Source organism: Ipomoea nil, unplaced genomic scaffold (genome assembly GCF_001879475.1).
Source record: "Ipomoea nil cultivar Tokyo-kokei standard unplaced genomic scaffold, Asagao_1.1 scaffold1834, whole genome shotgun sequence".
In the NCBI taxonomy this organism is placed as follows: Eukaryota; Viridiplantae; Streptophyta; class Magnoliopsida; order Solanales; family Convolvulaceae; genus Ipomoea; species Ipomoea nil.
Genome location: NW_017618262.1, coordinates 4082543 through 4108591, shown reverse-complemented (window position 1 = coordinate 4108591; position 26049 = coordinate 4082543). Strand labels below are relative to the sequence as shown.

The 26049-nt window shown below is 34.2% G+C and overlaps 4 protein-coding genes across 10 annotated transcripts; 1 reads left to right on the top strand and 3 right to left on the bottom strand.

The window, feature by feature from the left end:
• Positions 1–1112: 1112 nt before the first annotated feature.
• On the bottom strand, positions 1113–5704 carry LOC109193002 (interactor of constitutive active ROPs 3-like). Of its 4 annotated transcripts, XM_019343755.1 has the most exons (5): positions 5356–5407; positions 4759–5104; positions 4538–4648; positions 3341–3581; positions 1113–3062 (listed from the first exon to the last, which is right to left on the bottom strand). In XM_019343755.1, exons 3-5 carry the CDS (start codon positions 4555–4557, stop codon positions 1449–1451), a joined length of 1875 nt encoding a protein of 624 aa, XP_019199300.1. In that variant the 5' UTR covers positions 4558–4648; positions 4759–5104; positions 5356–5407; the 3' UTR covers positions 1113–1448. The 4 variants fall into 4 exon arrangements, with proteins under 4 accessions (XP_019199300.1, XP_019199298.1, XP_019199301.1 ...); XM_019343753.1 differs by lacking the exons at positions 4759–5104; positions 5356–5407 and adding an exon at positions 5441–5704; XM_019343756.1 differs by lacking the exon at positions 4759–5104 and having other exon boundaries at positions 5356–5419.
• A 5621-nt stretch (positions 5705–11325) lies between these two features.
• LOC109193004 (tetraspanin-3-like) lies at positions 11326–14918 on the top strand. Its single transcript, XM_019343758.1, has 2 exons — positions 11326–12060; positions 14353–14918. The coding sequence occupies exons 1-2, from the start codon at positions 11548–11550 to the stop codon at positions 14695–14697; spliced, it is 858 nt and encodes a 285-aa protein (XP_019199303.1). The 5' UTR covers positions 11326–11547; the 3' UTR covers positions 14698–14918.
• Positions 14919–15062: 144 nt separating this feature from the next.
• Positions 15063–17860, bottom strand: LOC109193005 (tRNA-splicing endonuclease subunit Sen2-1-like). 4 transcript variants are annotated; one of them, XM_019343760.1, is made up of 4 exons: positions 17577–17860; positions 17305–17451; positions 16499–16643; positions 15063–15958 (listed from the first exon to the last, which is right to left on the bottom strand). In XM_019343760.1, exon 4 carries the CDS (start codon positions 15903–15905, stop codon positions 15186–15188), a length of 720 nt encoding a protein of 239 aa, XP_019199305.1. In that variant the 5' UTR covers positions 15906–15958; positions 16499–16643; positions 17305–17451; positions 17577–17860; the 3' UTR covers positions 15063–15185. The 4 variants fall into 4 exon arrangements, with proteins under 4 accessions (XP_019199305.1, XP_019199306.1, XP_019199304.1 ...); XM_019343761.1 differs by having other exon boundaries at positions 16499–16638; XM_019343759.1 differs by having other exon boundaries at positions 16499–16597.
• A 2496-nt stretch (positions 17861–20356) lies between these two features.
• LOC109193015 (phosphatidylinositol transfer protein 1-like) lies at positions 20357–23857 on the bottom strand. The gene is made up of 10 exons (XM_019343776.1): positions 23579–23857; positions 23148–23178; positions 22907–23055; positions 22429–22520; positions 22291–22298; positions 22104–22175; positions 21201–21368; positions 21023–21118; positions 20803–20925; positions 20357–20627 (listed from the first exon to the last, which is right to left on the bottom strand). Exons 1-10 carry the CDS (start codon positions 23596–23598, stop codon positions 20544–20546), a joined length of 843 nt encoding a protein of 280 aa, XP_019199321.1. The 5' UTR covers positions 23599–23857; the 3' UTR covers positions 20357–20543.
• Between the last annotated feature and the right edge of the window lie 2192 nt (positions 23858–26049).

Genomic DNA, 26049 nt, shown 5'->3' with positions numbered 1-26049 from the left:
TTCTGCTTCATTTATGGACTCAACCAGAGATTTTCTTCGCATTCTCTGTATCGAAAGATTCGAAGCTGTGAAGATATTGTCTGCATAGCTATGGTGTTTTTTCCCCTTCTGTCATTACTGTCAACTGCTTCAGTCTTGTTCCCCGATTCAGTCAGACCAGTTCTCTATGCACTCTGCGTACTGATTTCAGCAGGGGAATGCCTGCAATGGATTTTTCAGAAGATCAAGAATCAGTTAAGAGAAAGAGAAGAAAATGGATGGGGAATTCAACAGTTTGTTAACAATCTGGGCATAAGAAGATTCATAGGATTTCCATCTATGACTATGGCTAACAGATCACTATTACCATTGTGATTGTTAGAAAATTTGAAGAAGGGAAAAGGGGTGGAGGATGGGCATGAATACAATGTCATTGAATCTGATTCTGTTGTAATAAGATACTTGGATGCATATGACAACAATGTATGTACTATGTAGTGATTAGTACAAAAGTAAATGAATGTAATTTTAAGGGAGTTAATACCCAAAATTGTCCTCGACTATAGTGGTTTTTCTCAATTTCGTCCTAAACGACTTTGGTGACCTAATATCGTCCCAGACTTTTGTGTTTCGCTCAATTTAGTCCTCCATATGTTATTCCGTCAAATTGGTGTTAAATAAAGGGACAATTCAATAATGTCAATATTGATCTCTCTTTACTTTCGTCTTGTGAAGTGCGAAATTCCTCTTTCTTGTACGAATTACACCCAGAATTACTCCCGGACCTGCAAATCAAATTTGATATTCGCAGTTTTAGGAGTAATTCTAGGAGTAATTCGTAAAAAAAAAAAAGATTTCGCAGTTCACATGTCTATGAGTAAAGAGATGTCAATATTAAAATTACTGAATTGTCTATTTATTTAACACCAAATGGACAAAATAACAAATGAAGGACTAAATTGAGCAAAAACACAAAAGTCTGGGACTAAATTGAGCGAAACACAAAAGTCTGGGACGATATTAGGTCACCAAAGTCGTTTAGGACGAAATTGAGAAAAACAACTGTAGTCGAGGACGATTTTGGGTATTAACTCAATTTTAAGGTTACAGAATTTCAGTCCCACGAATCCAGATGACCAACCGTAGAATGTATTACTGTAGTGAATGCAAGCAACTTAGAGGGACAAAAGCAGCACTTACATATGAGATGAAAATATCTATTTCTATCAAATCCTTAATACCACAGGCAGTAAGTTTCTGAGCATTGCAACAGCATGAATATGAGCCGTTTAATCCCAGAGAAACAGAAAATAAGCTAAGAAGATAAAGCCTGAGCGTTTATTAACACACAGCAGAGATTATTTCATCACAAGCATTCATATGATTGTATCTTAAGTACACATCTTGAACACGACAGCAACAGTGCGTGCAAATGTGCAATATAATACCAAAACTTCAGCCTTGTGGTCCTATTTTGGAGCCTTCTTCCACAGGATGACGATTCTCTTAAGCATATTTGCATTTTTCCTCTTCAGAAAATCTTCATCAATGCCTTCTGAAAAAGGTGGACTAAGCTTACCAGATCTGTGCCAATGCTGGCTATCCATTGATACAGTTCTGTCCATGAATCTCCCATTCCCAGCTGAAAGCATAGCCGCAGCTGCTTCAGCAGCCTTCCTCCATTGGTCAGAGTGAATTTTCAGCCTCCTTAACTCTGCTTCCAGTTCAGCATTCATTGCCTGTGATACATCCAACTGCTCGGCCACTCTCGCTGCCTGCGTGTTACTCTTCTCAACTTCTTCTTTCATGTACCCAAGCTTCATGAGAGCTTCTTGCCCTGCCGCCTTAGCTCTCTCTAGTTCAGCATCAACTTCATGGTTCACATTCCCCTTGTTGGGTTCTCTTGCCCTGACTTCCAACATCAGCATCTTGTTTTCTTCTGAGATTTTCTGTAGTTCTGTTTCCTTGTGCATCAAATTTGCCTTCAAATTTTCAATATCAACTTTTGAGTTTTGAAGCTCCTGTTCTAGTGTATATTTCCTTTGTCCTGACTGCATATTTTCCAGTCTTAGAGTCTCATTCTCCTCACAGATACCTTGCAATTCAGTTTCTTTATCCATCAGATTTGCTTTCAACCCCTCGATTTCAACTTTCAAGTTGTCAACCTCCTCTTTCAGCACGGTCTCCCTATTACCTGAAATGGACTTCATCTGCTCCATCAACTCATACACACCCCTGATCTCCAAAGTGCTTCGAGTTTGCTCTTCATTGTATCTGATCTCAACTGCTTCTAGAGCAGCTCTCAAATGTTCAATTTCTGATTTCATAGAAGAAATCTCTGCTTCAAGCATTTTCCTATTTTCTTCATTCTGTCCAATTTCGTTCTGATCACACGTAGATTGAGGGCTACGGCAATCAATAATGGTACCAGGGAGTTTGCAAGCAATCTCTTCCAGCAGATTGACAGGTGCCCTTGACTTGTCTAGTTCTGAAGTCACAGGACCATACACTTTCATGGCTTTGAAACCATCTGATCTAAGGGTCTCAACAGTCTTTTTGGCTGCTTCTAGTTGCAGCAGAGTTTCATTAACACGTGGTTGGGCTTGAGCTACTGACTCACTGTTATCCCTTAATTGGGTTTCCATATCCTCTGCGAGCGAAAAACTACCCTTCAGATTTTCTTTCGAGCTATTCAGTTCAGGTTGTGTTTTTTGTCCATTCTTGGTTTGGGTAACCTCATATTCAGCCATAGTTCCAAGCCGGGACTTCAACTGTTTAATTCCAGATAAGGAAGAAAGCAATGCAGTTGAGTCAGTCACCCCAAGCTCAGACTGCAATGTCCGACTCTCCTGCTTAAAGGAGCTCTGAAGTTCACTTGCATAAGTTTTCTCAGAAGCAGCGGTGTGCTTCAACAACTGTTTCGGGGAGTCTTCCAGTATTGAGGTCATGACCGCAAACTGCATCTTCAATAACTCAATATCTTGCTCCTCTTGAATCTTAACCGCTTCTGTAGAACTTAATTGATCTTTGACTTTCTTTAGATCTGTCTGAGGTTCAGAAATCTGAGATTCCAACTTAGTAACCTTGAGAAGAGGAAATGAAACAGAAGATAAAGCTTCCATTAGACAAAATTCTGACGCAATGAAAAACATAGAAGAAGCAGTGATAAATTTGCGAACTTTTTAGAGTTCAGAATCATCTTTGCATGCGGAAGATTGCAATCCAAGGTCAGTCCTACCTAAAAAGTATGAATAATATGTACAATACAATGCTTCCTACAAGCGTCCCTCGACTATCAGCCCACAGAAGTTACACGGTTTAGAAGTCTAAATATGTGGACGCTTCATATATAGATGTATACCTCTAATCCAAAACTCTGGGGTGATCTTTGTTCAGTGATTTTTGAGCTTATATCCTTCAGCTTGCTAATTGCATATGATTGAGATGGTGACTTACGTTCAGGCACAGCTGTCTTGAGCTGCGGTACAGCACGAGGAGAGGTCTTTACTCCATGAGAAAGAGATCGAGGGGAGATCTTTTGAGATTCTTCTGAAGAAACTGCGGGTTGTGATCTTTTTTGAGGTACTTCTAAAGACCTTTGTCTGTAAACAAAACAGTAAACTAACCTAGAAATGAGATGACCAAAGAACTGAGCAATCATCGGGGATTAGAGAAAAGCCAAAAACATTTTAATCAAGGTTGCTACAATGATATACAACTCTCATGCTAAGCATAATTTAGAGGAAAAAAAAAAAATCACAAAACAGAGAACTACCTGAAATAGTTATCTAACACCACAGGCATTTTCAGTCACAATGTTCAAGACATTGAATAGCAGCATCAACCTTATCCTTAGACAAGCATGTATAGAAAATTAAAGACAACGTTTTTGGTGCTTCATCATAAACAGTGTTTGATACCATATAATATAGCACAGGCTCTAACAAGTTAAATTTATATATTGAAAAAAAAAAAAAAATCTACATTATAGAGAAGTTTGTTAAGGTTTTCAATGTTTCTATCATAGTCAGCTGGAAAGAACATAACTACTTGTATTCAAGTAGGGAGGACCACATTCAAATTAGTACAGGAACAGCTTCTATTCAGTCGCAGACCCTCAATTCATAACAGTCGAGAAAATATTAAACTGCATTCTGGAAACAAAACAGATCTCCATCATTCTGTATAAGTGTATATAGTATCTAATGAGTTGCAAAGACATAAAAAACATCAGGATCATTGACAGACAAGCTACATTATCAGACAATCAGACATACTACTCAAGAAAATCAATGCAGTGAAAGCACAAATTAAATAAATATGAAAAAATTAAAAATAAAGATTGCAGTCAACAAAATAACCTACATTAATGTCACTCACAAGCAGTTTTTGAGAAAGCGAAGAATCTATTCTCTAAGAATGAGATGTTTGCATTGCAACAACAGTGACATTAACTCCATAAGAGTTGAGCTCAAATATTAACTAAGATCATTCCACATTGCAATATTCTCTTTCACTGTCTATAGGAGAAAAGTTTGTGAAGAGCTAATGAATTTACCTTGCTTTTGGAGTCTGCATATTTCATTTACTTGTATCTTCTTGGCAGCTAGGTGGGTATCAGATTATAGAAGACCTTATTACTGCACAATTGCTCCCTGCCCCACAAATCCTACAACAGTACAGATATTATGGCACCACAGCCTAATAGTGTAGACATTATGATATCTGCTATAGTGCTATTATTGCTTTCACGAGTAGCTCCAAGTTTTTACAATTTACCCATTAAAGTTGATTAGGTGACAAGACAAAGTGGACCAATGGATAAATTGGTTGCCCTTTGAAGTTCATAATCCTCCATTTTAGCCTGAATAACCGGATCTCTACTGCATTTTCTTTTCTGGGATACAACCATTTTTTTCTTTGGAGAGTTTCATTCTTCAAATTTTCAAAAACAAAGAAAAGAAGAAGCAAGTATCCAAAACAACTAAGAATGTCCAACAACACAGCATATAAAAAACGACTATTATATGCATATACATGCCTTTAATGTGGATACCTAACAACTGAAAAGTGTTAAAGGGACTTTTCGAGATTCGAATTTTAACTTACAGCAAGGCCCTGAACCCTGCAGAAAGAGAAAGCTGAGGATTTTTGAGATATCAACTCAAACGCAGACATAACACTGTTGTATTGTTGTAAAGAAGCTAAAAGTGGGGGAATTACAGGCAATAATCATCCTACGTCCAAAAAAGTTCAAAACAATGCAATCATTGTAGGGCGAAGAACATAATAATAACAATAACAATAATAATAACAATTTATAATTGCATTTTGCTTTGAATTTCAGGGAACGCGAACAAAATTCTAACAATTTACCAGCATTAAAATAAGAAATGGCGATCCACCATTCAAGTTGAAGCTTGAAAACAGCACAGTACAGTTGTCGAGGCCATTGACTTACTGCTAATCAGATACGTAATTGCCTGCGGCTGAGGGAGAATTCAATTGACGAAAGTGTGGGCGCGGGCGTTGCGGAGAAAATTGCAAGATTTGCGACGACAATTGGGCGCGAAGACGTCAAAAGAACCTGCAGCCAGTGATTAACTAGCATAATCTCGTGATTAAATTAGCTTTCAAATGCTAAAAACACCTAATTATGGATTACATAACATAGTTACCTGCTCAAATGCTGATCGAATAATCGGAAATGTGAAAGAGAAAGGATTCAATAGCGTGAAAGTTGAGCTTAATTTGGAATCAGTCATGCAATTAAGAAGGTTTTAACTAGGTGATTAACATAAAACCATCATATTTAACGAGGTGATTAACACAAAAAGCATCATATATTCAACCATAAAAGTTATACTCCGTATTATACAAATTGTCAAAAAATCTAGTAATTTCATGAAAATGTTACTCTTTTATTCTTACAAATCTTCACATATATGCTAACTCTTGTGGAGCTTACTAAAATTTCTTTCTTACCTGTATAGTCATAAATGCTTGTATATCATCATTGAAGAGTGATATTACTTAGAAGCATAAAATGAGAAATAAAAGATTGTTTAAGATTGAGAAGATACTAAATTGTAAGTTCAAATATATTATTTATTAAAGAGTAAATACCCAAAATGGTCCCTCGACTATAGCTAAATTCACAAATTGGTTCTCGACTTTCAATTTCAACCAATTAAGTCCTTAACTTTGTAATTTTAACATAATTTAGTCATCTGTCTATTTGACCATTTGTTGACTGTGACTTTTGAGGATATATATGTAATTTCATGGGTCATCGTCGGTTTTTTAAGGTTCTGGTTGCATTTCCAGACCGCACTGTTACATTTTAATCCACTGTCGAAAGCAATCTACCAAATCCGGTTGCCTTTCTTCATCCTCCCTTTGGATTCAATGTAGTTGAGTTCATACCAGAGCGAAGAAGATGACGTTTTTCCGAACCAGTGCAACGTCATCCTGGAGGCCTCCACGTGCTCCGATGCGAGCTGAAGGTTCTTCTGGAGATCGTCGATCACGGTCAACAAACGGTCAAATAGATGGAGGACCAAATCGTGTCAAAATTACAAAGTTAAGGACTTAATTGGTTGAAATTGAAAGTCGATGACCAATTTCTGAATTTAGCTATAGTCGATGGACCATTTTATGTATTTACTCTTTATTAAAATTTGTTTTGTATATAAATTACTCAGTTTGATGCGTTATTAAATATATACTGTAACGAGTCATATGTGTGGATATTCGTTCAAGAGAAAGCGATAAAATTTATAAAATTTAGTTGTACCTAACAATATTTGTAATATAGAAATTTCCATCAAACACAATTAATTTTGTTAGTGATCTTATTAAAAATCACTACTTTGTAGATAATTAAGAAATAAAAAGTGCACCGACCACTCTTATATTGGTTTCATCATCGAACAATGTTATAGCTATATAGCTAGTCTTGTCTTCTTTGCATGTCAACATATTAAGAGATCAACGAACCTGGTTGCCCATACGTTAGTTAGGATGGTAGGCTCTCAATCTGATTCTTATTCTTGGGTCAATACCCCTTGATTGTATTCTCACTTTTCTTCCCGTTGTTCGTTAATTTTTTATAAAGTTTTTGGTTAAAAAAGAAAAAAGAAAGTGTCAACTATCATGTAATATGATAGTATCTCAGTTACCATTTTAAATGAGTGGTCATAGGTTCGAGTTCTGGTGGTGAAGCTTAGATTTTTTAGGCATATTATCTTGTAAAAAATCATGAGTATTTAAAAAAAAAAATTAAAAGAAAGAAAAAGTAGATAGAATAGTAATTCAATAACCAAATAAACAAAATATGAATATAATTAAAGGGAGCTAATTATATGAATGGTCTATTAAATATTGATATTTGTCCATTTTTATCACTAACTTTCAATTGGACCATAAATGATATCTTTTTATCAATTTTTATCATCGACTTTCAATTTAATTATAAACAATCCATTTACTATTGATTTTGTTCCAAATCTGGTCATATAGTTAAATATTTATTTAGTAAACATTAAATTTAAGGGTAATAGTGTATAAAATGGCCCGTTGTTAAGATTGACAAATTGAATTCATCATTAGTGGAATGTAAAGAACTAAATTTTAATATTATTACCCTTAAATTTAATAATGTGCAACTGCCAAAGACATGAGACAAGGTTTCAATGTATTCCATACAAATAGGATAGGTCGGCATCAATCAAGTTATATACCTCGATCTCCTTAAGCTCCAAGGCTGATGCCATTTGTATCATAGGATTAATTTCACACGAGAATCACAAGTGACCCCAGACATACTTATCTCTTATAGTACCAATCCTTTGGCAACACCCTCCTATCACAAGGCACTGGGTTGCTATGATACTCCTCCAACAGTAGCTCGGATTAAACCCCAACTTGACATCCAGAAAAGAGCATTTGGGGAAGTACCAACAAAAAGATGATCTTGTCGGCAAATTATGCTCTGCATCCGTATGCACCATGCATGGTGCATACGAATGCAAAAACGACGTCGTTTTAATAAAACGCGCGTCTCCCCTTAAATAAAAAAAATCAGGTTCGATTTCCAGCAACAACATATGAACTAAAATTCCATAATCGATGAACTATAATTCCATAATCTAATCTATGAACTAAAAATTCCAGAATGAATGAACTAAAATTCCATAATCTATAAACTAAAATTTCAGAATCGATGAACTACAATTCCATAATCGATGAACTATAATTCCATAATCAATGAACTATAATTCGATAATCTATGAACTATAATTCCAGAATGAATGAACAATATAATGTTGTTGCTGGGAATCGAACCTGAATTTTTTTTAAAGGGAAGACACACGTTTTTTAATAAAACGACGTCGTTTTGGCATCCGTATGCACCATGCATGGTGCATACGGATGCACAGCATAACGATTGGATCTTGTCTTAAATAGCTCAAAAAATGGACCAACAATTGGAAGTAGCAAAATTGTTACAAATTTAATTTTGGGCCGAGGATCCAATTCATATGCATTTGGACCAATAAATATTAAAAGCCCAAAATGGATCTCCATATGTTGGGCTCATGGGGGAAACCCAATTGGGTGGTGTGGCTAAATTATATTATGGTACATGGTCACATTATAAGGTGAGATCACAAATAAATTTTATTTTTAGTATATATTGAAATTTTATTTTTAATATGTTAAAATTTTATTTTTAAGTAGTATATAAAATGAATATGTAGATCAAATCGTCAATGGTGAGGATCAAACTTCTTATGGCTATCTGATTTGCGTCAATATGAGTAACTTATATTAAATTTGATCATTTTGTTGATTAAAGCTACAAAACGATATTCACCTAAAACGCACAATCATGTGAATTCAAGTTTTATCATAAATCAAAATAATTTTGTGTGCATTCCTAAGTATTGAAAAGAATTTTTAAAAATAAAAATAAAAATCCATTGAAATAAGGTCGCATACGTTAAACTCGGGAATGGATTAGTCGGTTGCCAATTTTCCAACGAGTCCAAGGCTGGACCACCGACCGCCATTCAAAAGGGAATAAAATGGTAAGATTCTTTAGTTTTAATTTTTTTTTAAATACATTTTATGAATTAGATATTAAATATGTAATATTTATTCTAAAGTAACGATTTTATGTTACTTAATTAATTATATTGGCTCTCTAATTTTTTTACTCCATATTAACGTAATCATCATAATCTACATTATATATCGCAACGACATTGGACTAGACTTGCATTATTAGAAATATTTGGTATATTTTTATATAGCATAACTTTTGTTGAGGAATAAATAGAAAAAATAAACTTTAACCCACTCTTTTTTTTCTAGTCAATCGGCACACGCCATTTTAAAAGAAGTAAAAAAAAAAAAATTAAAATAAAGAGATGAAAAACACCTAAGATTACTCAACCAGGAAAAAGAAAGGGAGAAAAAATATAAACGTGTTAATAAAAATAAAAAAAATCTATAAAAAAAAGTATAAAACAAAAAGAGGATATATGGAATAAAATTGAGAAGAAAAAAAAAAAAAGACACAAGTACATAACCATGTGAGCCTACTGCCAGTACTTGCTGATGTGATTCTTGGAGTATGGTAAATTCTACAAGCCATTCATTTCACAACGTTGAACTCCGTAAATATATATAGTACATTTTTTTTTTTTTTGAAACATTATATAGTACATTTGATACCCAACAAGAATCTGGTGTCCGAATAGACCGCTCAATTGGTCTCAGAAGTAAAGTTTGAGAACAATGATTCGGAATTGGTGACAGTATAAGCACAAAGGTCTAGCCTCTATGTTCAGCAATAATCAAAGGTTTAACCTGTGAACTCAGCTAAGTTATCATGATTTACATCCTCCTAAATTCTATAATTGTATTTTAATAAATTATCAACGAAACGTTAATTATAATTTTGATTCTCATTCCTAGTATATAAACATGGGACACATCCTAAATTTACCGGCCAAATTGTCATTTTCGTAAAATAGGGGAAAAAAATGAGAAAACGATGGATGGATGGTCCAAAGAGAAAGTAGCAGCTCATTTTCGTAAGTGCTTGGCCTCCAAGTCTTTCTCCAATGTGAATACTATAAAACTTCACTCAATCAAATGCAGGCTGGGTCACCATCAAATCTGTAAAATCCCAATATCCAAATGCCACATCATTGATTAGAGCATAATCAATGGTTATTATTTATTTTTTGGGGGGAAATTTTTCGCAATTTCTTTTTGTTTTTTTTTTTGATTATCGAGATTTTTTAATTTTATTAGACTATATTTTAGATCTCATGAATTCGCTCTTTAGACTCATGAGGAAATAAATCAAGTCAATTTAATTTCAAGACTCAACATTAAATTGTACACTTTTGCGCACAAGCAATCCAATCGAAACTTAAAACTCAATGTTTGTATGTTTGTGGGGGAATCAAAACTCCACTATGTTACTAGAAGTAAGTCTTAAGTGAAATTTCTCATCCACTAAACTAATTCCCTAAAGTCAAATTTAGAATGATCACTAATCAGTCACCACTCTGACTCACTTTATACGTACTCACTGGACATCCTGTCTGCATTCAAATCACTTTTACTCGAGTAAACATATTTTTGATAATAAAAATTCAAAATTTATTTATTTTGCATCGGTTGTCTTATCATGATGAATTATTAATATTATTAATCTTATACATATATATCACATGAAAAAAATAATAATATCATATGATATTGATGTCATTAAAAAGTGTATATCCTTTTTAAAAACTTTTCGTATTTTATTTTAAGACAATGGTATAATTACTGATCTTTATGGTTACATTCACTTCAATTATATATTATTCATTTTTTTTCAGTTTTCTTGCTCAATCATTTCTTCCATTTTCATTCTCAGTTTTCGATTTATTAATTTTTAAATGTATAATTATATGCAGTAATTTCTATTTCCTTTTCCTCTCCATATATGTTATATTTTACTAAATTATAACACTTACTATACACTATAATTTATTAACCACGGTAAAGTATGTTGAGCATCAGCCGAGTCCAGTCCACGTACTTATCATCAATTGGTTGATGATAACCAAATAATGAAGAACTTGATGAGTAAGCGCATTTGATTTACAACAGTCACAAATGGACCCACATAGAAATAAATATAGTACAGTGTTGAGATCCAACATTAAAAAGAGTATTTAACAAAACTAAAAATAAATAAATAAATAAAGACTGTAGTGTATAATATATGGTCATAGTTTATTAACTTAATTTGCAAATATAACTTTATTTAATTCCTATTCCCATGAATTCCGCCTATATTTAAACTCTGAGAGTCAATGGCTTCAACTCACACCTCTCCATAGCTTGAAGCAAAGCTTCCGCTTTCTCTGCCTTCAAACCCATCAAATTCTGGAGATTTGCAGAAAACCCAGAAAAAGAAGAAGAGATTTACAGAAACCCAGAAAAAGAAGAAGAGATTCTGGAGATTATTTACAGTAGACAATCAAGAAGATCGGAGCCATGAGAAGCAGCAACCATTTGATAGGTCTGATGAACTTCTTGACATTCCTGGCATCAATCCCTATTCTGGGGGGAGGGATATGGCTGAGCAGCAGAGCCAACAGCACAGATTGCATGAAGTTCCTTCAATGGCCGCTCATAGTGATAGGGGTGGCAATCATGGTGGTTTCTCTCGCCGGTTTCGCCGGGGCTTGTTACAGAAACACTTTCCTCATGTACCTTTACCTCTGGGCCATGTTCTTCATCATTGCTATCCTTATTGGCTTCATCATCTTTGCTTATGCCGTCACTGATAAGGGCTCGGGTCGACCCGTTCTCAACCGGGCCTATTCCGAGTATTACCTTCAAGACTATACTGGGTGGCTGGAGGAGAGGGTCACAACTCAGAGCTATTGGTCAAAGATCAGTTCTTGTGTTAGGGATTCTCATGTTTGTGGGAAGATGCGAAGGTCTGTTAATGGAATCCCTGAGACTGCTGACATGTTTAACCTCAGAAAACTCAGTCCTATTGAGGTATGATAACCCCCCCCACCCCCCACCCCCACTTCTTCCATTTCTACTGTTTTTAGTAGGGTAAAACTAGTTGCTTGTTCACTTCTGGGCAACAAAGTTTCCCAGTTTGTTCTTCTCTAAATCACCGTGATTTACACATTCAGTGTTTTGTTTGTTGCCCAGTTTGTTCTTCTCTGAATCACCGTGATTTACACATTCAGTGTTTTGTTTATTACCCAGTTTGTTTTTCTCTGAATCACCGTGATTTACACATTCAGTATTTTGTCAGACCAGGTTATGGAGTCCTGGACAAGAAAATTTTGATTTTTGTGGGCAAGTTTTGCAGTTTATATATTCATGTTAATCTTGAAAAGGATGAAGTTTGATGATTTCTATGTTGTGATATGATTGTTATTTGGACAAAAACCTGAAATATGATTTAAGGAAATGTGGGTAGTGTGCAGTAGATCTGTTTTTGCGGCTTAACCATCGATGATTAGTAATAAATTATTGATTATGCATGCTTGATGTGGTATGGGTTGGAGTGGGCCTTTCCTTCACAAGAAAGTCTTGCTTTAAAAATTTAAAAATGGAATATTATCTTTTATTGGAAATAATTTTAACCAAAAAATAGTGATAAAGTTTGCAACTTTGATCTTTCTTCCATGATTGTGGATATCTTCATGTGTTGGAACTGAATGATTCAATGATATTCCTATCTTTAGGAACATTCTCCAGGCACTAGGGAAAAATTGAAAAAGGAGTTAAAAAAAAAAAAAAAAAAAGTTTTCCTGGTCATTAGGTCATCCTTTTGATCTTTATCTAATAAGGGGACATGTCACCAACTATCTAAATGTCACTTAATGCTGCAAATGATGTTGTGTGCCGGTGTCGTGATCTTTAAAGTAGGCACTAATTTCATAAAGCAATATATTTTTTACCTTGACAACTCAAAAGGATATTTTTACTCTTTGTTTTGGGCCTTTGGCTTAGCTTTTCATTACTTACTCTGGTTTCTTTGCCTTTATTTAATCTTTGTTTTTTTTTTTTTTTTTTTTTTTCGAAAGAATGCTTTAATCTTTGTTGAAATATAAATTCCTGTCAATTTCTTGGGAGCTTTTGGTTTTGATCTTACAAAATTTTTCTTTCTTCAAACTATCAAGATTCTTTTCATTTTCTTGTTTCCTGCCCTTATGACATTTGTTGTGAGACAACCCAACCAAGTTGGCCGGACTGATGACTTAGTAACCACAAAGATCCAAGTTTGACGCCCATTAGGAGCGGTTTATTAGCCTTCTTGTTTTGAGCAGGTCATCTATGAGCAATTTAAACTGGTTTACCTCATTATGATCCTTTGTAAACTAGAGTTACAAGATGAGATTTACCCAGTGCACACATTCGGGTAGGGATAACAGTTCGTTGTCACCAAAATAAAAAAAAAAAAAAAAGGAAATACATGCATATAAGATAGACTTGATTTCTGATAAGTGATGGGCACAAACATTCACCATACTGCTACCTTACTTGTTCTGACACGATTGGATCTCTCTTTCTAACTATAGAGCTTTAATAACCCTGTTATGTACAGCATGCTATTATATTCATTTCAATACATCAATGTTCGGCAGATGGATCCTTTTGAATATTGACCATGTATGAACATTAATTATTCAGTTCTGAAAACATTATTGTCACAATTATTGGTAAGCTGTCAGTGTCTGAGTCGTGACAAATTATGGTTAGGTAACGTTTTCTTGTAATGGTTCGTTCCTTCAATGTGTTAGCTAGAACTCTCTAGTTCGGGTTTTCCTTGCATCACTGCACCCTAGTATTGCTCGGTTCTATATCACGAGTATACCAGTTTTCAGGCAGGACACAGACTTATATACACAGTAAAAAATAAGACAGATAATCAGGTAGGTCTAATTGGTTTGGGAGAAAAGGGTTTTTCCATTACAGTCTAGCTTTTCGTTCAAATAGATTCATCGTGGTTTCAGGAAAAGAAGACAAGCTTTTACTAGTTTGGTGATGATATGAAATATGAATGTCTACAATGGGTTGTGAAAAGATAGGACAATTCCTAATATAGCCATAAGCTCCAACATTGGGGTCCCCACTTATTGACAGAAGATGCAAATCATGTTTTTCCAATGATCTGTATAGAAATTTTCAAATTTATGGGAGCAAATAAAAAATATCTGTTGCAACTAACATTTACTTTTTCAAGATAGCAAGATGGGTGAATATAGAAGCAAAGTATTATAGAATTTTTTTACTTACAACTTACAAGGCCCTTTAACTTGTGTGGTGTAGTCGGGATGCTGCAAGCCACCCACAGCATGTGGCTATATTTATGGGAACGAGACATACTGGACCCCTGGAACGGGACTCGTTGGAGCTGACCCAGATTGCGTTAGATGGAGCAATGATCAAGAGCAACTCTGCTACAACTGCGACTCTTGCAAAGCCGGTGTACTAGCCAGCCTGAAAAAGAGCTGGAGGAAGGTTTCTGTGATCAATATCGTCATATTAATCTTCCTAGTGATCATGTACGTGGTAGCCTGTGCGGCGTTCAGGCACAACAAACGTATGGACAATGACGAACCTTATGGTGAAACCAGGATGGAGAAGGCACAACCTAGCAGGATACATTTTTAGGAGACTGAAAACAAGACAGCAAAGTTCTAAAATGCAGTTTTTATGGCTTGATTACCTTAGGTTTCTCAGAAAGTTATGCCTTTTCTCTTGACCATACCAACTACAAATCACTAAATCTTGTATGGTGTCATTGGTGTGTGTGTGTGTTTCTTTTTCTTTTTATGTATACTAAATATCCTTGTGCTTTACTTTCATATAAAATGGATGAGTTTTCAGGAATCTTTCTTTTTGCAGGAAGAGAGTGTCTTTCTAAAAGTTACACAGGTGAAGTACAACACTAGACCCCATAACCTCAGGACTTCATTCTTGATAATGAAAGAAACTAGATACATATTTACTTACACTAGAGCTTTGGCTAACTTCAATATCAAAAAGACTTGCAAATATTCAAATCAAAGAGTCCCAGAAAAATCAAACCAATGTGTATCATATTACGACAGAGAATTTCAAATAGGTAACGGATAGTTCACAGAAATTATCAGACTACATTAAGTACTAACCACTTTATCCTCGCGGCACTGTTCTGGACTCCATCTAGTAATGGTTCTCTCTTCGATGATGTAATTATCTAAGCATGATGGTGATTCTGCATCGAGATTATGTTTCTCCACATGAAGAACCAGCAATGTCTTGGCTACACTGCCACAGAGCCGAAGAGTGCAATGATAGTCAGACCAGACCCTCAAACGATCATTTCCATCGCCTCCTTCTGAGGATAAAACAAGCACAGCATATTCTGCGTGCACCAGAGCAGGATGATGGCGATAAGCTACAAAGTCCACGCCATACTGAGACCCTGACCTAACCACCCAATTCTTTGATCGGAGATGAGAATATGCTTTGCATAAACTAGGAAAGTTTTCCCTCGTGGATATCATGTACTTCCACAACTCTTCAACACTCAATTCACTCTTATTCTCATCCACAACATTGATGCATTTTAATGAATAGCACAAGTAAAATGCTTCCTCCAAACTGAATTGAAACCACTGACTATTCTTCTGAGCTGATATAACAGGCTTACCAAAACACGACCGGTTGAGAAGGTCAGTTTGTTCTGCATCAGCTTCAAGAAGTACACTTGAACCTGAGAGTAATCCTAAAGAATTGGATTTGACTAAAGAAGACTGAAGCTGTGATACTATGCTGGACATGGGGTCTGCAAGTGCTTTAGCTGCTCCCTTTCCTTTCCATCTCGGAGGTGCCATTATATTTTTCACAGAGAAAAGACTCAAGCTTTCCAAATTCAGGATGTTCTAACCTGCTCACAAGAATTGAATCTTCATAGTCCGAACTTTTATGTCGATTAATGCAAATTTTGGAATTTAACAAGACTTCAAATATTCTTTCACGAATATGATTGCATATAGTTCTTCAATTTCTCAAAAAAGGAAAAACTTTAAAAGTTACGTGCCTTCAAATTTTAAACTACTAAATGCACACGATACATACATATATGCAGACAACAGGCCCGCTAAGTATCTGTATACATACATAGATACACACGGGCCTGTTGCAAGCTACTGATACACACGGGCCTGTTGCAAGCTACTGATACACACGATACATACATATATCCACGGGCAGCCCGCCTCCCCTTTTCATTTCATTCTTGTTGTTGTACAGTATGTTAATATATATACTTATAAACAATATATACAAAACATATATGCAACAACATATACAAACAATATATATAATATATATATATACAATTATACAAACAGTAATACAGACAAGACTGCAAACTGAGAAAAAAAAAAAAAAAGAAAAAAAAAAGATAGTTGAGTTGTTGACTTACACTCAGAGTAGCTGGCAGCCAGGTAGTGCAGCAACCAGACGTCGGCAACGGGAAGTGCAGCGAGCAGAGTCGGCAATTGAGCGTCAATCAAGACCGGTCCTATCGTTTTATAGGCCCGAGGCAAGTAATAACAAAAGGCCCTATACTATATACAAAAGTTAACATAAATTTTTATAACTAAATTTTAAATTCAATATATGAGTACAAAAATACTAATGTCAACTAACTTAAAATAAAATTTAAAAATTTTCAACAATTTACAGATATAAAACTAATCAGAAAACTTCCATGTGCTTTCCTAGATGCAAAATCATCAATAACTTCTGATTAATATTATCTAACATATCATTCTCAACACACAATATTGCCAAGCCATTTAATATATGTTGTGACATTGATGATCTTAGGTAGGTTTTCAATAATTTTAATTTAATCTTTCTTGTGAATTTAAAATCATACCATTCTAATAAATTTATTCATAGCTCCTCTTTATGATTCTACTAGTTGCTCAACTTGTTTTTTTTTTTTTTTTTTTTTTTTCACTTCCAGATAAATATTTTTTAGGCAAACATTTTATAAAATAATTATGATAAAAAATAAAAAAAATAAATAAAAATAAATAAAAAAGACAACAGTAGTGTATTGCAATTAGAAATTTAGAATTCAAACACTATTAGAGTACTGCTACTGCAATTATTTCAAAAACAATTAGAAATTTAGCAAAATTTACAGAATTACAGCAACAGCTTCTCTGGTTTTGGAATTAACAAAGATTGATAAAGAAATTAACATTAACAGTAGAATACCTTGTTTAGTCTCTATAACTCTCTCTTTGGAGTTTTGGTCTTCCCTCAATTCATCGAATGCTGAATCCCAAATATCCACTAACTAGATTCCCAGCCTGTTCGTTGTCCGGTCGCTGACAAATTCGAAAATACAAGCACTGAAAACAACTATACAAGAAAGGAGAATAGGAGATTACTAATTGTGAATTCGTGATTGCAGATTACCGTAGTTTGTATAGAACCTTAAATCTCTAATTTTGTTAATTTGCGTATGAATTTCTCAAATTTAATACCTCCTTTTTTGCCGTTGAGAATGGACTGTTGCTGACTAATGTGCGGCGCAAATGGATACTGTTGAAAATCCGAACCTCCGCTCCTTGAGATGGGCTCTGGCGTCTACTGGCGTTGAAGAGACAGAGACGGGCAGATTGAAGAGACAATGGCAGTTGACTCTGTCGACTGGCGTAATGGCGTTGAGCGTTGACGATTTGCGAATAAAGGGGCGGAGTCAAGAGCTCACGGCGGGACGGCGGTGGAGTTGAGGCGTTACAGGAATAGAGGTAGAAGAATGAAGATTAGGGATGCAAATACCAATTTTTTTCCACGAATATTAGTAAAATGACAGTTTTTGTCCATATATTTTAATCCTATTTATTTTCATCCACAACAATTATTTTAGTATTAATTTTCATCCATAATTGTTATTTTAGTATCAACATTTATCACGCCGATCACTCATTCATTTAAAACATGCCGAAATCTAAAATTGTTAAGCGCATTTTCATCATTTTTAACTTAAGACCCCAATTTATGTATGAATAATGAGATATAAGCTCTAAGATTGATCGCTATTCACAGTTCACCTCCTCATACTACTTTAATTTGAGGAGGATAAATGTGAATTGAGATCGATCTTAGATCTTAAATTCTTTTATTCATGTTCAAATTGTGATATTAATTTGAAAAAAAAAAATGAAAATACACTAATTTAATATTTCAGCATATTTCAAACGGATGGGTGCCCAGTGTGATGAATTTTGATTCTAAAATAATAGTCGTTGATGAAAATTAGTACTAAAATAATAGTCGTATATGAAAATTGATAGGAATTAAACATGTAGATCAAATTTGTCATTTTGCTAATATTCGTATGATCAAAATTGGTATTTGCTCTTACAGTACGTATTCATAAGAATGAAATAACATTTTTGAAAATAGATATGTTTTAGAAATATTATTTCTATTGTTGCTGGCAAATTATGAGGTCCAAAACGCGCGTCCGGAATAACGATGTTATTAGTGGCACTGTTTTCTCATCCAATGATATTTTTTTGTGAATATAGAGTTTACAAATTATGAATATAAAGTTCAAAAATTATAAATATAGAGTTCAATAATTGTGAATATAAATTCAAAAATTGTGTTATACTGTTGAATATAGAGTTATGTAATGATGAATATAGAGTTATGAAATTGTAAATATAGAGTTATGTAATTGTGAATATTTGAGTTCTGTGATTTTGTATTTTGATATCTAAAATTGTGAATATAGAATTCAAAAATTATGAATATAAAAGAACGAATTCTAAAGATAAACGGCAAGGAAAGAATCAATTTTTTTTTTTTTAAATTCAGACACAGGTCCGTGGCATAACAATTGATTGCTGTTCCTAAAAGGTTAGGCAAATTATGTTGTGAGCACGTGCCCACCTTGTAAGGTGGGCACGATGCCATATCCATAATTTCTATACTGTAGATTCATAAAATTTATATTTTAGATTCTAATTGTTGAACTCTGTGTTCACAAATCAAAGAACTATATGTTCATAATTGATAACTATACAGTATAGAAATTATGAATTTACAGTATAGAAATTATGAATTTACAGTATAGAAATTATGAATCTACAGTACATATATTATGAATCTGCAGTATATAAATTATGAATCTACTGTATATAAATTATGAATCTATTGTATTTAAAGTATGAATCTACGGTTTAGAAATTATGAATCTAAAATATAAATTTTATGAATCAACAGTATAGAAATTATGAATCTACAGTATAAAAATTATGGATATCAAACCGTGCCCGGTGGGCACGTGCTCACAGCATAACACTCCAAAATGTTACATTCCCAACCCCAAGAGCCCTCACCACACCCCAATCCAACAGAACATCTGAGAAGATGTAAATCATACTAACTCAGCTGAACACAGAGGCTAAATAAGAAAATAAATATTCCCATGAACCGAGAGCATCTGAAAGGATTTAAATATTATTTCTCTGAATGATCTGTTCTTTAGAAAAAAAATGGGAAAAGGGTCAAATAGACCCTTTAACTTTTTATAAAAAAACAATTCGGCCCTCAAACATTAAAAACGTTCAATTACACCCTTAATCTCTTTAAAGTTGTGCAATTAGACTTATTTACATGTAATCAACAGGTTAACAGGTAAACAAATATTTTTATTTTATTTTATTTAATTTTTGCCCGCCGACGACCGTTCTGGAAAGTGACCTACGTCGCCTCTTTCCAGGCTGGAAAGAGGCGACGGCGGTTGCCTCCTCCCTGACTGGAAGAAGGAGGCAAACGTCACCTCCTTCTGGAAAGAGGCAACGACCGCCTCCTTCCAGATCGAAAGGAGGCTGGAGGTGCCAACGTTGCCTCCTTCCAGTCTGAAAGGAGGCGGCCGCCGGCGTCATCTCCTCCTTCCAGTCTGGGAGGAGGCAGCCGCCGCCGCCTCCTTCCAGACGGGAAGGAGGCGACGGAGGCCTTTTTCCAGATCCGTCGGCAACTACGTGTTCGTCGCCGACGGGCAAAAAATAAATAAAATAAAAAAAATATATAATTTTTTTTACCTGCTAACATGTTGATTACCTGTAAATAAGTTTAATTGTTCAACTTTAAAGAGTTCAAGGGTGCAATTGATCATTTTTAATGTTTGAGGGCCTAATTGCTTTTTCATCAAAAATTAAAGGGTCTATTTAATCATTTTCCCCAAAAAAAATAGCATATGGTATTAAGTAATTTTTTATTTTTAAGGAATAAATTAATTTGATAGTACCTAACTTTTTTCAAAATAATGATAATTCCTAATTTTATACAAGCCTTCATATGAACCATAGATCACCTAAAAGAATAACAAACTACAACAATACTGATACAGGCAATTGAATATGACTTCCACAATAAGCAACTTTTCAGAGCGATAATATGTGCTGCTGATCGTCAAGCCATGGATTTGAACTGTGATCTCAGGCTAATGCCCTCTCACCATCTGGAGATTCTTCTTGCGCCGCCGTCCGATTGTTGTCCACTGAACAAGGCGTTCCTAGTTTCTGTTCATTTTCCAGTAGTATCAGTCTTCATTTATGGGCAATGACTCAACTAAACATAACAAGTCTCATGAACAAATACTACATTGTAACAGAGTCAGTAGTACTAAAAAAAAAAAAAAAAAAAAAAAAAAACAAACAAACAAAACACAACAAGCCTCGGATCAATCATCTTTACCTTGTTTAAAGAGCAATCGCTTTGTTGTTCTAGCTCGTGCATCACCTCCAATGTCAACCCAATCCATTCATCAATCCAAGCAAAACAGTTCCGATGGCTTTCCAGGAAAAGCGCCCTTTCAGCCTACAGAAATTAAAGAGGAATGTCTTTCCGTCTTATTTAAAAGGCTAAACTGATAGCTGGACTACACGTTTAGTAATTAGTATAGAGAGATAGATACCGTCATTAAAGTTTGTTCAAGTTTGCGTCCAAATCCCCAGTACGGAACGTTTACTGTGACCAACTTGTAAGCAGTCATAACTGGAGAACAACTGTCCTGTAAGTGGCAGTAAACACGGTGAGACCGAACATATCTTTTAATTTGGTATCAGAGCAAAACGACGAAAGGGTATACAGACCTTCCACCCCTCCAATAGAGGGCCTCGTCCAGTTCTTGCAGACCGGAACTTGGAGAAATCAACATTGCATCTTCCAACTATGAAACTCCAATAATCACTTGCAGTAGAGGCAATATCAATGGTTTCCACCTCTCTGGCTGCGAGCTGTTCTTTGCTCAGGCCATGCACCTAAATTATCATCAACTTTTTTTGTTAGATGATTCTACAAAATCAAACAAAAGGGATATCATACCTTATAAATCCACAAGGAATTTTTTTCCTACTTTTGGTCCCACGACTATGGACCATTTCCACATCTGATCCCACAACTTTTAAATTATTGTCACATTTGATCCCTTCGACTTAATTACACGATCACCGGTGGCTTGTCTTAAAGGACAAAATCACTATTTTTCATTACTTTTTTTTTTTTCTTAAACTTCTTGGAGAGGGAACCGGAAATGATAAATCACTTGCCTAAATTTGATCACCACTGACCTGAAATTAGATCGGACGGACCAAATGTGGCAATGATTTAAAAGTCATACTACCAAATGTGAAAAAATTAATACTCCTCCATCCCATTTCATATGTGTAGTTCAGTTAACGAGACTTGACTGAATTTATTTTTAATTCAATTTTTTCATAATATTAAAATTTATATATTTAGAAACTACATTAAAAGTACTACTGTATTAAACACAAAAAATCAAATTTAAAACTAATTAAAAAAATACTAAAGAAAATAAGCAAAGAAGAAAGAATTAATTTGACCAATGAATAATAAACACTACCGATGAGATAGATGGAATAGTTGGGAACCACATGTAGAAATGGTCTCATAGTCTGTGTGACCAAAAGTGGGGAAAAAAAAAATTCTCAATCCACAAGCATGAAGCTATATTATTGATTATTCATACTCACATTTTCAGAATGCCCATTGTCAGCTTTATGAATAGTTTCAATAGTTAGACTCAACTTTGAGAAGAATGGACACTGAGCACAAAAAAAAAAAAAAAAAAAAAAAAAAAGAGGCAGATCTGAGAATCAAACATTTGACAATTTTGCTAGGAATGCCCATGAATTAGACAGAAGTGATAAACACAAGTACCTTTAGAACTGTCTCATATGCAGCAGTGAATTTCAGGCAACCAAAAGCTCATTAGTAAGAGTAAAAGAATGAAACGTAGACACTAAACTAGCTGAACATCCATCATTTTTTGAAGAATTCTCGAGTAAAAACATGAACCTGATTTACACATTGGATACGCATTCCACGCTTCTTCTTGTGTCACCAGGGCATTTGATGGTGCAAATGCAGTTAACCAAGAAGGTACTTTACTGCATAAAGTACATGAAAATGTAAACTCTAAGCTTTAAAACTAGATGCCGATGGGAAATGCAACTGGTCTATCATAACAAATTTTATATTTACCTTGTGGGTAAATTATAAACTAACAAATATAGGCTATTCCTGAGAACTCAATGATAGCCTAATACCAAGGATCATTGTAATAGCTATTCCCTTACGGAATATGCCTATTCCAGAAATCTTATTCCATTTCAGACCTATTTCGTGAAGCAAACAACAGAACAGACATATTATAATATTATTCCATTTCAGACATATTCCGAGAACCAAAATTAAATATGAATTCAACCACATTAAATGCTACAATGATACACTGAATTATTGAATATTCAACTGAAATACTGTCTCAAGTTACCTGTGAAATCGATAAATTTTTGAAGTATACTGCCCCTGACCATATTCATCATCATCAAAGGATTTGTTCTCCAGAATCTCCACACCTTCATCCCCTGTAGTGTTCTGTTGCTGCATTTTCATAACTATATACATCTGGGCTCTCTCATACTGCAACTCATAACAAAACAACAGATATTTCAAGAAAAGAGAAAAACAATGAAAATCCAATCGGTACCCAGAAAAATACTGGCTTGCAATACCTCTTCCAATGATAAAGGCAAGACAATCCGACTTCGTGAAAGGCATATTTGTCAAGGAAACAAAAAAAAAAAAGATAAACACTATTCTACTCCACACATAAAAAGGTATTTACTTTTCTTATTCCTTTCAATAAGAAGAATCGATTCCTATCAAGTCAAAAGAACAGAAAAGCAGAAAAGATGGAAACTTTTCAAGTGAAATGGATAACCCAAATACCCAAAGTCATCAGTAAAATAAGAACATAAATACAGCAATAGCTCAGTTAGTAATGAGTGGCAGATTGTGAGCAAGGGCAAGATTAGAAATTCAAGAACTTTAACTTTTTCTCTGATTCTATATTTGCAGATAACCTTAAACAAATGCATATTGGTTATACATAAAACCCACAAGATTATACATGAAAAGCCACGGAAGTAAAGTACGAGGATACAATTCCTTAATCAGAACCATTCTTTGGGATAATCCTGGAAACCAGACTGCAAAAACCTTGTATTAAATCAAATAAGGAATGAAGAAGGAGAAGAATTTAAGCTGAAGAGGGGAGAAAAGTGGAGGGCATTATAGCGAAACAATGGCTGACGGGAATTGAATTATGCAAATTAAAGCGTGGAGGAGATTTCATTGACGGCTTTCTTTCTCATAAGTTTCTCTCTTATTATATTTTCGTTGTCGTGTCGTGTTTGAAAGAAAGTTGGAAACGGTGGGAAGGAGAAATTCGCACCTTTAGTCTGCATTATATATATATATTTTTTAGAAAACGCATTTTATATGTTTATACACCGTTTTGGAATTCGGATATTCTTCCCTACTTCGCTTCCATTTTTGTAAATTTTCTATCCTAAGTTTTTGTTTTGTTTTGTTTTTCTAATTTTTGTCCCACGATTATGTGACTATTTTCATATTTGGTATTTGATTATTACGGAGTAAATTTCACATTTGATCTTACATATTTTAAATTCTTGTCACATTTGATTCATCTGATCTAAGTCACTGATGATCAAATTTCAGATAAGTAACTATCTTAAATGAAAAAATATCATATTTGATTAAAATAAGTCATTGATGGATTAAATGAATCAAATGCAACATAAAGTTAAAAGCCACTAAATCAAATATACAAAAAATTAATAATTATGAATCAAATGTAAAAATAATCTCATAATCTGGGAGCAAAAGTGTAAGAACCTTTTTTTTATCCTCCATTTTTATCTGCCTCAACCATGGTCCCCATGGATAATAAGTTAATAAGAAAAACTTTTTACCAAATTTTGTACTAAAATTTGGTACTATTGTTTAGTTAGTACTATTTTCGTTTAATGTTTTTTTTTTTAAAAATTATTTTTGTTTTATATTAAGTTCTCCTTAACTCAGCCAATACAATAAATGCTAAATGATGTGGATTTTTTTGTTTTTGTTTTTGTACATATAGTTAGCAAACTTGTATTTGTTGCAAGCTTGCTAATGGCAGATTTTGCACAACAAAAGTTGCCTCACTTGTACCTTTTTTTTTTTAATACTTACTGTTATATATATTAATTTTTTTTTGAAATGATGTGAAATTGTTTTTTTTTTTTTAATTTATTAAATTTGCATGGATGTAGTGTGAATAGTAAATAAATTGTAAATTTAGTGATGTAGAAGTAACTAGAACTACTTTGGAAGTGAGAGAGTATTGTAAGGATAATCTAGCATTATGTGTTTAATGCATTTAACTAGGTTTCACTACACTTATTTACGGAGTACAATTCAATGTTTCGTAGTATTGTTTAGATTAATATTAACATGTAAATTTTATATATTTAGAAATTATATTTAAAGTACTATTAAATACAAAATTTGTGCCAATGACCTTGTGGTATAGTAATACGAAGTGACTCTTCCAAATAAAAGATCATGAATTTAATCCCCAATTCGGATAATATTGATTCAAATACTACATTGTAAATTGTAATAGATTCCATGGATGCAATTGTCTTACAATTATGTCAATTTATTAAAGTTTATATCATCACTTGTAGTTTGACCAATAAATAATATAGAGTATACATGTAAAATGATACAAAATAAATATTTACCACTAATTTAAATGTGACTTTTTTTCCTCTCACTAAGCAATCAATCAATATATTGAAGAATATTACATATTTTATTTTGGATGTGGGGTAGGAGGCAACATAGTCCTAACCATCACAACTTTTTCAAAGGTGTTCCATGCACTAAAGGTTGTACCCGTTAAAAAGCAATCGATTTTGTGTCTTATTAGTGACCATAGATGATAGATGGTAAGTGGTAACCATATGCTAACATGCATGATGCCATGACGTAACATTTCATATATATAAAAAATTATACAATGCATAAAAGACCATACTTAAAAGTACATATTATTTTTACAAAATTAAAGTAATAATTTTATTAATTACTTTAATTTATATTTTGAGCAACGAGTGAAATTCACAATTATTATTCAATTTTGAGTGACCAATTGATCCCTCTAGTCGTCGGAGAAGGCGACCAAATGGATTGCATTCTCCGGCGACGAAGAAGGGTCGCCTTTTCCTTCATCGGAGAAAGCAACCAAATGACATTGGCGACTGTTTCGTCTGTGTTTTTATCAGAATATGGCCAAAATTTATCCGGAGGTACACCAGAACCATAAAGACATGTAATTACACGTTACCAGTAAGTCTTTGGGTCTCAATGCTCTAAAATAATATGTTCAAAAGCTTAATTTCAACATTTACAAGTTTAAGTACTTAATTGACTTATTAAGTAATGTTCATTGGCCTATTTTACTATTTACCCGAAGTGATCGGTTAAATTGTAGTCGAGACCCTTTCTTTGCATGGGGCTTTGGCGGTTAATGAAGCCCTAACATGACTCAAGGATTGTGGAGACAAT